The sequence below is a fragment of the Cannabis sativa genome, chromosome 6 (genome assembly GCF_029168945.1).
Source record: "Cannabis sativa cultivar Pink pepper isolate KNU-18-1 chromosome 6, ASM2916894v1, whole genome shotgun sequence".
In the NCBI taxonomy this organism is placed as follows: Eukaryota; Viridiplantae; Streptophyta; class Magnoliopsida; order Rosales; family Cannabaceae; genus Cannabis; species Cannabis sativa.
Window position 1 is genome coordinate 4,039,975 of NC_083606.1, and position 17,494 is coordinate 4,057,468.

The 17,494-nt window shown below is 34.6% G+C and overlaps 3 protein-coding genes across 3 annotated transcripts; 1 reads left to right on the forward strand and 2 right to left on the reverse strand.

The window, feature by feature from the left end:
- Positions 1 to 5,266: 5,266 nt before the first annotated feature.
- LOC133039090 (uncharacterized) lies at positions 5,267 to 9,391 on the forward strand. Its single transcript, XM_061117890.1, has one exon. The coding sequence runs from the start codon at positions 5,267 to 5,269 to the stop codon at positions 9,389 to 9,391; it is 4,125 nt and encodes a 1,374-aa protein (XP_060973873.1).
- Positions 9,392 to 9,663: 272 nt separating this feature from the next.
- LOC115724651 (probable xyloglucan endotransglucosylase/hydrolase protein 23) lies at positions 9,664 to 10,953 on the reverse strand. Its single transcript, XM_030653986.2, has 3 exons — positions 10,598 to 10,953; positions 10,312 to 10,505; positions 9,664 to 10,213 (listed from the first exon to the last, which is right to left on the reverse strand). Exons 1-3 carry the CDS (start codon positions 10,889 to 10,891, stop codon positions 9,820 to 9,822), a joined length of 882 nt encoding a protein of 293 aa, XP_030509846.2. The 5' UTR covers positions 10,892 to 10,953; the 3' UTR covers positions 9,664 to 9,819.
- Positions 10,954 to 14,177: 3,224 nt separating this feature from the next.
- LOC133028954 (probable xyloglucan endotransglucosylase/hydrolase protein 23) lies at positions 14,178 to 15,630 on the reverse strand. The gene is made up of 3 exons (XM_061116891.1): positions 15,109 to 15,630; positions 14,826 to 15,019; positions 14,178 to 14,727 (listed from the first exon to the last, which is right to left on the reverse strand). Exons 1-3 carry the CDS (start codon positions 15,400 to 15,402, stop codon positions 14,334 to 14,336), a joined length of 882 nt encoding a protein of 293 aa, XP_060972874.1. The 5' UTR covers positions 15,403 to 15,630; the 3' UTR covers positions 14,178 to 14,333.
- Positions 15,631 to 17,494: the final 1,864 nt, after the last annotated feature.

The following is a 17,494-nucleotide window of genomic DNA, read 5'->3' on the forward strand; positions in this document are numbered from 1 at the left end:
TAATTTTATATTAGTTAAGTATTGTTATTTTAATATTTTAATATTAATTAAATAAAAATATGATAAATTATTTTATTATATATTTATGATATATATTTAATTATATATGATATATTATTTTATTTTACTTTATAATTAATTATTTTTATTAGTCATTTTTAATTTTTTTTGTTGGGAATTATTCATTTTTTTTATTTATTTATTATTATATATTTCTTTAATTTAAGTTTTTTAAAGAAAATAAATAATAACACACTCTAGTCTATTCTTAAACAAAACACAAGATTACTTTCAGCATAATCCAATCTTGTTCAATCCAATCTTGAGTTCCAAACAGGCCCCCCTTATATGATAAAAAGGAGAAAAATTTGCGGCCGAATCTCCCTATGTTTCAATTGTTATACACTTAATCTTGCAAATCCAATACTTCTATCAAATTTGGTTGTCAAATGCCAGCATGAATTTGTTAAATAATTATTTACAGTTGTTTCATTCTTATTTTATTTTATTCTTTTATATTACTTGCTTATATAAAACTTTCTTATTAGTTGTATTCTTTTACTTTTGACTTTGTAATTAAATGAAACCCTAATTTCTTTGCATCTTTTTTTATTTTTTATTGGTTATTTTTCTCTTTCCAAATAATTATCATGGTATCAGAGCTAGATTTATGAGAATGAATTTCATAAGCGTAATCACAAATTTCGCGTAATCATAACTTTCGCAGATCCAACTTTCCCAGGCATCCATACAATCATTGTCCGTACAACATCAACACAGTTCGACATTCTAATTTTCGATATTAATTTCTTCGAGTTTTTTCTTGATTCGCATAGCATTTTTGGGTATTGATTTTCGCAATATAATTTTGAATTTGCATCAATTTTGTATTTGAAAACATTTGCAATTTGCTCTATTTTCTAAATTGGCTACCAATAAGGATGATTCCCTTCGAGTGATGAATGTTATCGAATGGAAATTATTCGTATTGGAATTATGTTATGAAAAATTTTCAGAAAGAAAAAAAAAGATGTGGAGTTGTATTTTGGAACAAAAAGGAAACCAGCAGATGGTTATGTAAATCTATTAGAAAATCAGGGAGTAACCAATTCAAATATTCTCACTTGGACAAATAACGCTGTCAAACAATCTATTGGTACCCAATTAGCATAGTACGAGACAACAAAAAAAGTTTGGGACCATCTTCCGAGATTGTATACACATCTTATTTTGCTAAGCAGTTTCAGTTGAAAACTGATTTTAGAGCTATTGAACATAAAAATATAAACATTCAAGAGTTCTATTTTGTAATGAAAGATCTTTGGGATCAATTGGCACTCACCGAATTAGTAGAGCTATGTGCTTTTGCACATTATATTGCTGGTAGAGAGGAACAAAGATTAATTGAGTTTTTAATGGCTCTTCGTAGTGATTTTGAGATTGCATCATTCTTTGCTTCCTTTGGTTGAATCAGTAATTACTGAATTGTTAGCAAATGAAATTCGTCTCAAGTCTCATTCAGGGAAAGGTATTCTCCCAACCCCAATTTTTTCATTTTGACAGTCTCTTCTACTACACTGTTTTCTCCACAAAAGAACAAAACTCGCACAAAGGAACCTTTTATATTTTATTAGGTGGCAGGAGAGAAAAAAGAGAGCATTAATGAAAAAAAATTCAATAGGGCACTGGTGCCCTTTATATTTTAAATTGTAAAAACAAAAGAAAAATTGTAATTGGCTTTAAAAATAATAGTATTGAGTGGGACTAATAAAATAAACATAAGGTCAGAATGTGATCGAAGCATACACGAAAATACGAAATCATGGACACCCTGAGAAAAATAGGTTAGAGCATCTCCAAGGAGCACACTAAATTTGGTATTACACTATCACCAAATTTAGTGTCAAAAAGTATTACCACTCCAACCACAACACCAAAAATTACACTAAAAAAATATTCCTTACTATTATATTATTTTTTTAATAAAATTAAAAAAATTAATATCATATTAATTAACTAAAATCACAACAATGTACCCCTCTAAATGAAAAAGTGATGCATACAACACACAGTTTAAATTTTATTTTCGGCGTGTTAAATTTCTCTGATTTTTTGAAATTTTGCAAGCTATATTTAATAACTATAATGTACACGACTATGAAATAATAATAGACTAAAAAAGTGTCTTGAATGCTAAAATAGATAGGAGTATATCAGTGCACCACTTTTAAAAAGATACATTATTTTTGGCGTGTTAAATTTTTCTAAATTTTTTAAAATTTTACAAAATGTCTTAAATAATTATAATATGCACAACTATAAAAATGTTAGACTAAAAAAATTTGTGAGGTACTGAAACAATACATTACATTTAAAAAGGTGTATTGTAAAATTTCTCAAAATTAAAATTTTAATTTAATAAATAAATCAAATAATATAAATATATATAAATATTATTTAAAAAAAAAAATATACCGTGGTCTACAGTGCACGGCATATATGTCGTGCACTGTAGCATTAACCTCAAAATGCTATGTTGAATGGTGCATCCTTGAAACAAAAAGGAACGACATTTATATAAAATGCCGCTTCCTTGGAGAAGCTCTTAGTGAATCACTGTAACACCATTTTAGAAAGCAATATACTTATGCTCACCATATCTCCTTTGTTTTAATTTTCTCTAAGACTAAGTTTAGCTACTTTTAAATTATGTACCTTAGTCCTTGATTTTCTAACTTAAGTATAATCCACTAGTTGTTCTCGTTAATATATTAGATAATTAGTGTATAATTACATATATACTAATTTACTATTTTAAACAATTTAATTATTATTGAAAGTACATTTCAAAATTCACCGCAACAAGATTGTGACCTTTTTCATCATGATCAATTTATCAAAATAGGAGAGAATTTTATAGACAAGAGAGGATGATAGAGAGAAAGTATTCATGTATACCCCAAGCATTTTCTCTTGTTTACTTTGTGTGAAGGTTGTAGAAAGCTTTCGACTAAATGGAAGCTTAAATCCACAGTGCCTGGATTGTATGGAAGCGTAGTATCGTTGATTATCTAGCTTACCATTCTGTTCGTTTTTTTATCCTTCGCTTTCACTGCTGAGTTTTTCTGTTTCTCAACTAAGCAATGGCGGATGCAACTCTTAGTGCTTTATTTGAGGATTCAGTTCAAGTATCAACAAAAGATCTCTCATATGACCTCCATCCAGGAGAAGTCGATCAAAACGATGAACCTAGCCGAATACTACTTGGCAAAATATACTGTTATTCCAGGCTGGGACGGAAAGCCATCCACGGCTCTCTAAGAAATGCATGGAACTCCCTCACGGGCTGGAGTTGGAAGGAAAGGGAGGATGGCATTTTGCAGTTCACCTTTCAAACTAGAATGGATGCTGAGAATGTGTTACTTAGACGTCCCTGGCTGGTTTGTGGTCATTTACTTGTTCTTATGCCATGGCCGTCCTGGCTCTCAATCTCGGAGGTAGCTTTCGACCAAACTCCCATTTGGGTCCGCCTAAAGAGCATTCCCCCATTCTACTGGAACAAGACAAATCTTAAGGAGCTGGCTGGGAAAGTCTCTACAAACTATGAACTGCCCAGACACATTGAGAATAATTTTGAACGAGGCTCGTTTGGAATGGGCACTCTGCGATTTCGGGCAACGGTTGATGTGAATAAACCATTGTTCTCAGGTTTCTTCCTGCGCAGAACAGGTATAAAGGACCTTTGGATCCAATACCAATATGAGAGATTACCAAAACTTTGTCTCAAATGTGGAGCCTTATCCCATGAACAAAAATATTGTTTCAAAAACCCCACAGTTATCAGAGATGAAAAAGGTGCATTTTTTCCCATGTTTGGCACATGGATGGATGAAGAAGCTAAGGAAAAGTCCCCCTTTAATCTTCCTCTTCCCAAATGGTTCAATGATTGGATTGCACATCAACAGGCGCTTAAAGATCCAATGATTCGACATCAACTGGCAATAAAGAGAAGATTGAATGCAGCAGAGACCTCGGAATGGCGGGAGCTCAGACGACAATTCCCAGGAAAACGAAGACAAGTTGAAGTGACGGTGGAAGAAAGACCAGCAACGGATGAAATTGTTCTGAATCGCTTTCCGGCGGTCGAATTACCTGGAATTGGGGAAGTTACCCCTTTTGATAATACGGCAGAAGGGGTGGTGGAAAAGGTGATCCCGATCAGACCTCTGAAATTGATTACGACAACTGGCGATGCTTCAACTGACCCAGGGAACAATACGGAGCCTGCATCGACTAGAGGTGGTCCAAAGGCGTGCTCTCAATCCGACGAGGTAGATAGAGCAAATGGAGACAACGGAAACTTACCTGCAAATGGAAAGAAAGGACCAGACCAAAGCTCTGCCTCTGATTCCCATTCCTCTTCAAGAGTAGTTTGTAAAGTAGCCGTTTCAGAGAGAGAGAATTTCACTTTATCCAACAAGTTTCAAGTGGGGCTTTCTTACAACACTCTTCTTGGGCCACAAGCCCAACCCCTGGATTGGCCTTCTAGAGAATGTTGGGCCAACGCGTTTGGGCCACTTACTGGATCAATCACAGTGGATAAGTTTCAAAGAGAGCCCACTATACTAAACCCAATTCTAAGTATAGATGATTTCAATTGTTATGACTCTGACCATGGTCCAAGAAAAAGAAAGGCGGTGGATGGTTTTTATATGATCCCAGGTGTACTACCAACCCAAGCTCTGAATACAAACGATGATGATACTCAACTCACGACTAAGAATATTCAAAGCCAAGAAGAAACAGAGGAGGCGATTGACACAACTTTCTCCCCAGGATCTAATGATGATAAGCCGATTAAGAGAAAGAGGGGAAGGCCAAGAAAATACGAGCAGACCAGTCCCAGTTCAGCCTTGATTGCAAGCAAACGAGGAAGACCCTCAAAGTCCAAAGAACTCACCGGAGTTATTTCACAAAGTTTGAAGAAGAAAGGGGCCAAATCTTCATCTAGAGGCAAGACAAAACACTACCGCAATCTGTGGAATGCGAAATGTATCGACTTGGCTATTGACTTAGATAACCATTTTGTTGTTATTGAGAAAACGGTGGTGGACAAACCAAACTGTAGAATTGAAGAATTGGGGGACAATGGTGCACAATCTTCGCACACTGAGGTGCCTACTGGGAACGGAAGCTATAAGAATAAATGCCAGGTTTTTCATTTTGGGGCTACGGAGACTTGCCCGGAAAAGTCTCCAACACCCCCATGAAGCTTCTTGCTTGGAATTGTCGCGGGCTCGGGAATGCCGCGGCAGTTCGACAATTGACGGCAGTGGTACGCCGGTCAAATCCCGACATTCTAATACTCTCCGAAACAAGGTTGGTATTAGAAAAATTCCAACATCTAATGAACAAAATGCATTTTACTGAGATTTCGTATGTTTCACCAATTGGCCTATCGGGGGGATTTGGAGTTTGCTGGAAACAGGGGGTGCTATGTAAAATTATGGAAGCAGACAAGAATGTGTTGATTGGTACGATTGAGTCCGACCCTCCGGGGATTAGCTGGAATTTTATGGGTATTTATGGTCCCCCATCTATGACAGGGAGAGAGCTTTTTTGGAACAGAATTGGCGACATGTTAGCTAATGGATCGTCCCCAACAGTTCTTCTAGGAGATTTAAACGGAACTCTTGCGGATCATGAATGTCTATACTACACAAACCAGAACAATGCAGCAAGATATTCCTTTGATTTAAGAAGAATGGTGGCTAGGATTGGTTTGATTGACCTTGGATGTCTCGGAGGTAAATTTACATGGTTCCAAAAGACTTCAAACTCTACTGGAAGCAATGCGATTAGAAGAGCGCGTTTGGACAGGGCGTTGGCGTCCACTGACTGGAGAATTCTTTTTCCAAATGCCATTGTTGAGCTTCTCACAGTTAGTACCTCAGATCACAAACCAATTCTCTTGAATACTGATGGAGGAGTAAGATGTACAAAGGCTCAATTCAAGTATGAGCTGATGTGGGGTCGTGATCCCAGATGCTTCTGGGTGGTTCGCAACGCTTGGCGAGAAAGATTACACCATAACCCAATGGTGAATCTATATCGAAAACTAAAAAGAACTAGAGATCATCTACAAAGATGGAACAAGACACACTTCAAGAAGATACATCAGCAGGTCACTGAAGCAAAGAATGATTTGGCAAAGATTGAAAGCAATGATCAGGTGCAGTTGTCGACGCTGGGTGATGCGAGGGCTAAGTTAAATGAGGCGCTTCGTAGAGAAGAAGTGTTTTGGAGACAAAAATCTCGGGTTACTTGGCTGCGAGATGGTGATCACTGCACGAAATTTTTTATGGCCTCCACAGTGGTTCGACGTCGAAAGAACTATATTCAGACTATAAAGAATGATAATGGGGAGTGGATTATGGATCAGAAGGCTATTGCAGAGGCATTCGTCTCGAGATTCAATTCCATTTTCACCAGAAATCCCCTCCTATCTGTGCCAGACGAAAATTTTCTGGCTAATATGAGTATCAATGAACAAGATAACAGGAGGCTGGTATGCATCCCAACCGAAAAAGAAATTGAAGGCAGTCTTAGATCAATGGGGCATGACAAGGCACCGGGCCCGGATGGGATGTCGGCGGGCTTCTATCTTCAACATTGGAGTGTGGTCAAGATGGACTTCATTGACATGGTTTCCCACTTTTTTACGAGTTTGGAACTTCCCCAATTCATAAACAACACTAATATTGTCTTAATTCCGAAAAAAGATTGCCCATTGGGGGTGAATGATTTCAGGCCTATCGCCCTCTGCAACGTAGCGTATAAATGTATTTCAAAAATCCTGGCGATCCGCTTAAAGCACCTCCTTCCTTCCATCATCTCACCTGAACAAACAGCATTTGTGCATGGAAGATTGATAGCGGAAAACACAGCGGTGGCTCGTGAAATTGTCCACTCCATGAAAAAGAAAAAAGGCAAGAAAGGTTTTATGATGATCAAATTAGACATGGAAAAGGCATATGACAAAATGGATTGGGAATTCATTCTCAATACATTGAAGGGGCTTGGCTTTCACCAAAACTTTGTGAGATGGGTGGAAAAGTGCATTCAAATCAGAAAGTTGGGCTTACTCATCAATGGATCGGTCCAAGGAATGGTTTCTCCGTCGTGTGGGCTGCGACAAGGTGATCCTCTCTCTCCGGCTTTGTTCATTATAGCAGCGGATGTATTATCTAGACTTATCACAACAAGGAAAGATGAAGGGAAGTTAGCAGGCTTCAGAATTTCAAGAGAAGGGCCAGCCATTACTCACCTCATGTTTGCTGACGACGTGATCTTGTTTGGCCGTGCATCTGTTAAGGAAGCTAAAGGCTTCATTAAGTGCCTTGAAGAATATTGCTCGTGGTCGGGACAAGCTGTAAATTACCAAAAGTCCACTGTATTTTTCACTAAAGGTGTTTCGGCAACCAATGCAAGGGATATCACAAGTATGCTTAATATGAAGAGAATGAAAGAAGATGCTACATACTTGGGACTTCCCCTCTTCAGATCCTTAAATAGGTCGAGAGATCTCCGATTCTTGGTAGATAGGGCGCTGCAGCGAGTTAAAAGTTGGAAAACCAGACTTCTTTCGAAAGCTGGTAGAGCTTGCTTAATTCAGTCGGTAGGATCGTCGGTAGCAACATACGTCGCTGCCTCTGATCCAATACCTCTCAATATTGCGCATAAAGTGGACAGATGTCTAAGAGATTTCTGGTGGGGAGATACTGAGGAGAGACGAAAACTTCACCTATTGGCTTGGAACGCAATATGTCAATCCAAAATGAGAGGAGGATTAGGATTCAGAAGTGTTAGTATTATAAACAAAGCCTTCATGACCAAATGGGCCTGGAAAGCTCTCACAGATAACTCAAGTGTATGGAGCAAAGTAGTGAATGCAAAATACTTAAAAGGAAGGGAGTTTCTCAATCTAGAGAGAAATGGTGATGAATCGGCTATGTGGAAAGCTGTCCTTCAGGCTCGTGAGGTCCTTGAACAAGGAATCTGTAAAAAAATTGGGAATGGTGCTAAGACATCGATCTGGTTCGATCCTTGGGTTCCCTCTTCTAACCGTACCCCCACGCCTCTCAAGGATGTGTCTCACGGGATAGCTTGGGTCAAACAATTCGTCCTAAGTAACAACAGATGGAATGCTCAAATGATCAAAGAGTGGTTCAGCCCGGTGGATGCTTCTGCAATCCTAAACATTGATCTACCGGATGAGGCAATCGAAGACTCCTGGGTTTGGATGGGTGAACCGAATGGTAAATTCAGCATAAGGTCAGCGTGTCGAATTTTGAAAAGAGATACAGAGGTTAATGGCGATAGTGAGGTCTGGAAACTTATTTGGAACTCGCCACTTCACACAAGATTGAAATTTGTCTGGTGGCAACTCATTCGAGACATCTTCCCCACGAAAGATAAGCTGGCCCCTTTTGTCGATGGCATCACGGGCACATGTCTCCTTTGTAGGGAAGAAGCTGAAAACTCTCTTCATCTCTTTTGGAAATGTACTTTCACCAAAGCCATTTGGTTTAGTATTGGATGGGGTATTCGAACTGAAATGGTGACTGCAACCGACTGGAAGCAATGGATGGAGGGGTTCTGGAAGGGCCCAAACCTCCCTCCTAATATTGATTTCTATGATTTCATGGTCACGTGTCTGTGTATTGTGGAATCAGTGTGGAAAGAAAGAAACCGCAGAGTCCATGGAGAGATGGAAAAGGATATAATGCAGATTTCAAGGTCTATACGGCAAAAGATTAATGATCATATCATGGTCTCTGAGAAGATAGTTCATGAAATCACTGAGTGGAGGCCACCCCCTTTGGATTGGGTCTGTTGCAACTCGGATGTCGCAGTCTCTCCTGTTGGGTCTATCCTCTCTGCTGTAATTCGAGATGATATGGGAAATATTATCTCTATTTCCTCTCAAGAAAGTAGAGTGACTCTTCCAAAACTGGCTGAAGCAAAAGCGGTCTGTTTGGCAGCGGAAAAAGCGAAAGATTTGGGGCTGAAGAAAATCATGTTCCAAAGTGACAACATCGGTGTAGTGAAGGCGTTCGAGGCATCTATGGATATATGTATGGACTTCATGCTGCAGGATTCGAAGGTGAGGTTCAACAACATTTGCTCGAAATTCAGTGATTGGGGGATTGTCCATGTCTCTCGCAAGTGCAATTACATGGCCCATAATATTGCAAAATGGGCGGCTGTGAAGAATGTCCTGGGAAACATCTGCCAAGAGGAAGTTGAGGACTCTGTCCTTGATGATCTCAGGGAGTGGGAGCCTGTTTTAGGGAGGGACACCTTAGGATCAGGAGATGTTACTAGCTAGTCTCATGACTTGTTTCTTTTTTTAGTTCTGCTTTGTTTTTTTTTTCTGTTTAGTTTCTTTGTTCCTGTTGTTTTTTGTTGAGGCGTTGGTGCCTTTGTTCTGTGCCTTTGGCACTCCCCTTAATCAAAAAAAAAAAAAAAAAAAAAATTTACTATTTTAAAAAATGTCTCACTACAAGTCAAAACAACATATAAATTTGACTTTGTTTTGAAGTTAATAATGTATGCTTTAGACAAAAATTAGTAGTAGTCTCATAGAGAGAACGATGGAAGTGGCATATAATTAAATTGTATTATTTAGGTATATTTGTGGGATACATCACATGTCTATTCTAAACGAATAAAGAATTTTATATATATTTACTAACAAACAAACAAACAAGAACAAAATAGTTACATCAAAGACAATAATGAAACTCAGTTCATCGTTTAGGCCACTGTGCATTCTAGAGGGAAGCCTTGGGGAAATCTCTTAGAATCAGTGCAGTAATTGTAGATCAAGTAGTTCTTTTGAACCCATTTCAGCTTTTGTTCACCAGCTGAGTCCAACTCTTGGTTGAGCCATGAATTTGAGTTAGTTTGAGAGTTTGAGGCACAAGAAGATGAGCCAGAGTTCACAACACAAGCATTGGCTTTGAAGTTTCTGTATGAGGCTGTGAAGGGAGCCTTACTCCAATCAGTCTTAACCAAACCACCCCTTGTGGCCCAATCATCAGCATTCCAAAGGCTTGAGTGGATTCTCATTGGTTGGTTCTTTGGGTATGGCACACCCTTTGATTCCAAGTTCTTGAATTTTCTAATTGGGGTACCATCCACTGAGAAACTGAAAACAGAGCAAGAGTTTTCATTAGTATCAATGTTTTGACAAAACCCCATTAAGGAAAACTAGTTTAAATGTTTGGAAAGTAAAGAAGTACTTACACAATGTGTTGAGGGTTCCAAAGAATGGAGTATGTGTGGAAATCAGCAGTTGGATCAAACCATAAGTAGAATTGTTGTTCTCTGTTGCCTTTGCCTTGGCTAAACACATTGGTGTGAAGAATGTAAGGATCACCACTCAGATTTCCCAAGAACTCGAAGTCAATCTCATCCCAAGTTGACCCTTTTGATGACAACTGAAAATTCACACAAAAAACATAATAAGAATAACCATATATACACATAATAATATGATTTGAGTTGAAGAGAGTTAGTTTGGTTTGCTTACATAATAGGCAGTGACGGTGCCAGCAGAGTTGCCTGCAACAAGCTTGATTTGCATATCAATTTGGCCAAACAAATACTCATTCTTTGACTCAAAACCAGAGCCTGAGCCTTTATCAAGCAACAGAGTAAGAAGCTCTCCATTGTTGACAATATTAGCTCTGCCATCACCCCATGTAATCTTAAAATCTTGGTTCAAATCACCAGCTGAGACATAAACCCCAAAAGAGCCAAAAACAAGAAGAGTAACCAACAACAAAACAGAGGAACATTTGATGAGTGAAGAAAGAGAAGCCATAGTGTTCTTTCCAAGTGAGGTGTTCTTTAGAGACTTGTAGAAGAAAAAGATTTGATTTTGATGAGTGAATTGAGTTGAGTTGAGTAGTATTTATAGTTGGGTTTGGGTGACACGTTTTAGTATTTGGTAAGGAGGAAAAAGGAAGCTTCAAATGTTGATAGAATAGTTAATGATGTGGATGAGATGGGGTGGAACCAGTTGTGTTGAGTGGTGGGGTTGGGCCAAGTAAGTAATAAAGTAGTTTTGAGATAAAATGGGAGACGCGGTTTGATTCCCTCCGATGATGAAATTTGACAGTTGTTAGATTTGGTGGGGCTATACACCCTTTCGGTCTCATTTTTTTTAACATATGCAATTAATAATTAATCTCAGTAAATTACATATTTATTACTTTTACCAAACCACAAATACTATATTATTATTCAAGTTTGTGAAATGGTATTTGAGTCAGAAGTAATTAAATAAAGTAATAAGAGCAGCAAAGCAAGTCTTTGAAGTCGGTGTTGGTTTTCTTTGTTGTATTTTCTATGGGATGGTGTATGGTTCTAGAATAGAGTAACCAAGTTGGTCAATTTGATGAAAATCAACTTTTTGAGGTCCTGGTAGTGTACGTTGCTTCTTTTATTTTCTTTTCTTTTAGGACCTGTTTGGTACTAAAAATTAGATTGAATTACACAGATAAATTTGTCTAATCAAATATTTAAGCATTCAGAGAGTCGTAGATGACCGATCTATCGAATCTCATTTATCTAAAATTATGATAAGACAGGAAGATTTTTTAATAGTTTATTTTTTATTTTTTTAATTTTTATTTTATTTACTAAGAATTTAAATGAAAATATTATTACAAATTATTCAAAAAAATTATTCATTAAAATTAATACAAATGTATAATTTTAAATTAATATACATAAATTTTTTAAAATTTAAGATAATATTTTTTTGATATTAAACAATAATTACTTAAATTAATTTTAAAAAAACAATGCGATAATAAAACTATATATTCTCTTGACATTACTAGAAAATTTATATCAATATTTTAAAAAACTAATATTTGTATTAAATTAGTTATTAAGTTATTATTTAGCATAAATAATTTTATATTATTTAAGTATTTTTATTTTAATATTTTAATTATTAATTAAATAAAAATATGATAAATTATTTTATTATATATTTGATTATATAAGATATATTATTTTAATTTATTTTATAATTGAATTATTTTTATTAGTCATTTTTATTTTTTTTGTTAGGAATTATTCATTTTTATTTATTTATTATTATATGTATTTATTTAATTTAAGTTTTTTTTTAGAGAAAATAAATAATAAAGTAGTCTAGTCTATTCTTAAATCAAATACATGATTACTTTCAGCATAATCCAGTCGTGTCCAGTCCAATTCAATTTAATCCAATCATTTCCAGTCCAATCTTGAGTTCCAAACAGCCCCCCTTAAATGATGAAAAGAAGAAAAATTTGTGGTCAAATCTCCCTATGTTTCATCAATTGTTATACACTTAATCTTTTATTATTTTTTTGTGGCAATACCCCTCTAACTTTATTTCTCTTTGCAAATCCAATACTTCTATCAAATTTGGCCAATAAATGCCAACATGAATTTTGTTAAATAATTATTTACGGTTATTTCGCTCTTTTATTTTATTTTAGTCTTTTATGTTACTTGCCTATATAAGACTTTCTTATTAGTTATATTCTTTACTTTTGACTTTGTAATTAAATGAAATCTTAATTTCTCTGCATCTCTTTTATTTTTTATTAGTTATTTTTCTCTTCTCAAATAATTATCATGGTATGAGAGCTAAATTTATGAGAGGGAATTACTTAAGCGTAATCATAGTTTTCGCAGATCTAACTTTTTCAAGCGTCTATACAATCATTGTCCGTACAACATTAGCACAGTTCAACATTCCAATTTTCAGTATTGATTTCTTCAAGTTTTTTCTTGATTCGCATAGTAATTTTGAGTATTGATTTTTGCAATACAATTTTAAATTTTCATCAATTTTGTATTTGGAAACATTTGCAATTTGCTCTATTTCTGAATTGGCCACCAATAAAGATGATTCTCTTCAAGCGATGAATGTGATCGGATGGAAAGAATTATTCGTATTGGAATTATGTTATGAAAAATTTTCTGAAAGGAAAAAAGATGTGGAGTTGTATTTCTGAAACAAAATGGAAACCACCAGATGGTTATGCATGCAAATCTGTTAGACAATCAAGGAGTAGACAATTCAAAAATTTTCACTTGGACAAGTAACTCTGTTGAACAATCTATTGGTGCCCAATTAGCAAAGTACGAGACAACAAAAGAAGTTTGGGACCATCTTTTGAGATTGTTTATAAAATCTTATTTTGCAAAGCAGTTTCAGTTGGAAATTGATATTAGAGCTATTGAAGAGAAAAATATAAACATTCAAGAGTTCTATTTTGTAATTGGCACTCACCGAATTAGTAGAGCTTCATGCTTTGGCACCTCATATTGCTCGTAGAGAGGAACAAAGATTGGTTGAATTTTTAATGGCTCTTCATAGTGATTTTGAGAGACTACGTTGTTTTATATTGCATCGTTCTCTGCTTTCTTCCGTTGAATCAATAGTTGTTGAATTGTTAATAGATGAATTTCGTCTCAAGTATCAGTTAGGGAAAGGTATTCTCTCAACCCCAATTTTTTTATTTTGACAGTCCCTCCTACTACACTGTTTTCTCCACAAAAGAACAAAACTCGCACAAAGGAACCTTTTATATTTTATTAGGTGGCAGGACAGAAAAAAGAGAGTATTAATGAAAAGATTCTAAATAGGGCACTGGTGCCCTTTATATTTTAAATTGAAAAAACAAAAGAAAAATTGTAATTGGCTGAAAAAAATAATAGTATTGAGTGGGACTAATAAAACAATTATGGACATAGCCATCTCTGAGAGAAAAAGAGGTTAGAGAATCACTGTAACACCATTTTAGAAAGCAATATACTTATGCTCACCATTTCCTTTGTTTTAATTTTCTCTAAGACTAAGTTTAGCTACTTTTTAATTATGTACCTTAGTTCTTGATTTTCTAACTAAAATATAATTCACTAGTTGTTGTCGTTAATATATTAGATAATTAGTGTATAATTACATATATACTAATTTACTATTTTAAAGGGTGTCTCACTACAAGTCAAAACAACATATATATTTGACTTTGTTTTGAAATTAATAATGTATGCTTTGGACAAAATTAGTAATACTCTCATAGATAAGTGAACGATGGAAGTGGCATATAATTAAATTGTATTATTTAGGTAGATTTGTGGGATACATCACATGTCTATTCTAAACGAATAAAGAATTTTATATATATTTACTAACAAACAAACAAACAAAAACAAAATAGTTACATCAAAGACAATAATGAAACTCAGTTCATCGTTTAGGCCACTGTGCATTCTAGAGGGAAGCCTTGGGGAAATCTCTTAGAATCAGTGCAGTAATTGTAGATCAAGTAGTTCTTTTGAACCCATTTCAGCTTTTGTTCACCAGCTGAGTCCAACTCTTGGTTGAGCCATGAATTTGAGTTAGTTTGAGAGTTTGAGGCACAAGAAGATGAGCCAGAGCTCACAACACAAGCATTGGCTTTGAAGTTTCTGTATGAGGCTGTGAAGGGAGCCTTACTCCAATCAGTCTTAACCAAACCACCCCTTGTGGCCCAATCATCAGCATTCCAAAGGCTTGAGTGGATTCTCATTGGTTGGTTCTTTGGGTATGGCACACCCTTTGATTCCAAGTTTTTGAATTTTCTAATTGGGGTACCATCCACTGAGAAACTGAAAACAGAGCAAGAGTTTTCATTAGTATCAATGTTTTGACAAAACCCCATTAAGGAAAACTAGTTTAAATGTTTGGAAAGTAAAGGGGTACTTACACAATGTGTTGAGGGTTCCAAAGAATGGAGTATGTGTGGAAATCAGCAGTTGGATCAAACCATAAGTAGAATTGTTGTTCTCTGTTGCCTTTGCCTTGGCTGAACACATTGGTGTGAAGAATGTAAGGATCACCACTCAGATTCCCCAAGAACTCAAAATCAATCTCATCCCAAGTTGACCCTTTTGATGACAACTGAAAATTCACACAAAAAACATAATAAGAACAAACTCTCTATGAATGATTAAGTTGAAGATTGTGTAGGTTATTAGAGTTTTGCTTACATAATAGGCAGTGACAGTGCCAGCAGAGTTGCCTGCAACAAGCTTGATTTGCATATCAATTTGGCCAAACAAATACTCATTCTTTGACTCAAAACCAGAGCCAGACCCTTTGTCAAGCAACAGAGTAAGAAGCTCTCCATTGTTGACAATATTAGCTCTGCCATCACCCCATGTAATCTTAAAATCTTGGTTCAAATCACCAGCTGAGACACTAACCACAAAAGAGCCAAAAACTAGAATAGAAACCAACAACAAAACAGAGGAACATTTGATGAGTGAAGAAAGAGAAGCCATATTCTTCTTTGTAAGTGAGGAGGTTAAAGTTTAGAGACTTGTAGAAGAAAAAGATTTGATTTTGATGAGTGAATTGTGATTTGAGTTGGGATAGTCTTTATAGTTGGGTTTGGGTGAGAGTAGGGAGGAGAGGAAGCAACAAAGAAAGGTTGAAATGTTTGAAAATGATGAATGGATGGGATGGGGTGTAGCCAGTTGTTGTGTACATTGGTATGGTTGGTAATGTTAATTGTTGTGTGTTGGGAATGTCTAAGTATTATTACAACCAATAGAATTTGACTGAGACGCGGTTTGATAATTGAGTATTGAATATTGGTGATGGTAATATTTGGTTATTTATGGTGGGGCTGCTTAACTTTTGATACCATAATGCTAAAGTGCACTTTGGCAGCTACACCCTGTGACATTTATAACTAGTTAGTGATTTTTATTTTTATAGAATTTATTAAAGAGCATTGTTATTAAGTAATAAGTATTATTGGTGCCTAATACTTTCTCGACATGTTGCATTACTATTGACAATGGATACTTCTTAAAAGCTAGTATAGTAAATTATAGGAGACCTATACTTAGTTGGACCAATAGTAATATTAATACATAAGAAAGTGTTAAATACCGCAATACCCTTTAGCATTTCTCTTTATTGAATCATAGTGACTATATTGAAATACATCAAAAAATAATAATATTTTGTTTTTATAGTGTTTGATATTTTAAGGGATTTTTTATTTGTTATAGGTTAGAGAAAAAATATCAAAAAGCAAAAATAAAGAGAGTTGTTTTATACAAACAAGTTTATTGTTTATCTTAAAAGTATTTTCAAAGTGTACACTAAATTTAGTGTTAAAAATTATTTTTATTTAATCACAATACAAAAAATTATATTGAAAAATATATTTTTTATTATATTAATTTAATAACATCACTACAATTGTTAAAAGATAATAATACTGTAAAATCGGTAAAACTCAATAGTAACTCACAAGATTATAGTTCATATTATGATTATCTTGGCGGATCAGGAAATAATCTTCAGCATTATTGAATTGTTGTATCACATTTTAAATTTTTAAATTTTATTTTCAGCGTGTTACATTTTTATGAATTTGTCAAATTTTTAAAGATGTCTTAAATAACTATAATTTACACGACTATGAAAAAAATAGACTAAAAATGTCTCTCGAATCTCGAAACAGGTAAGAGTATATCAATGCACTACTTTTAAAGAGGTGCATTGAATTTTTTTTATTACCATAAAAATAATTTATGGTATTCACATTTAAATTTACACACAATAAATTAAAAGGTACTTCTACAATGCACCCTCTAAATAAAATAGTTACGCATGTAACATGCAGTTTGAATTATTTTCGACATGTTAAATTTATTTAAATGTTTCGAAATTTTGCAAAATATCTTAAATTACTATAATGTACACGACTATAAAAAAAATAAACTAAAAAAGTCTCAGATGCAGAAACAGGTAAAAATACATCAGTGCACAACAAATATCTTACATTGGAGAGCCATTCACACACATCACCAAATATGATGGCTCCTTGGTGATACTTTAAAGGGCATGTTAAATTAATTTATGAGCTGCAATATTAACGTTGCGATTCACATAAAAAAGAATGCTCACGAAAAGTTCAAAAATAAAATAGGGACAAATTTTAAAAAAGAAATGTTTAAAGACCAATATAATAATAAAGTAATTAATTATTTAGTTATGCTAAGTTATTATTCAAAATAATTAATTATTTTTTTTTTGAATTTTTTTGGAGGAATAAATTGATTGTATTGAATGCAATAATTTTTTTTATGAGTTACTAGTAATGAATAATGTAAATAATTATTATAAAAAAGTATGTAAATAATTTTTTATTACTTAGCTAAATGTCGGTTGTTTATTACACGTGGCTGTATTATTATCCATTATGTTACGTACTATAACACCGACAAATTATGAAATTGGGGATTAAAAAAAGAAAAATTCACTAAAATTTAAAAAACAATTGCAGCATGATTTTTTTTTTTCGCTTTAAATTTATTTGTTTCTAAAAATATTTTTTTTGATAAAAATAATAAAATA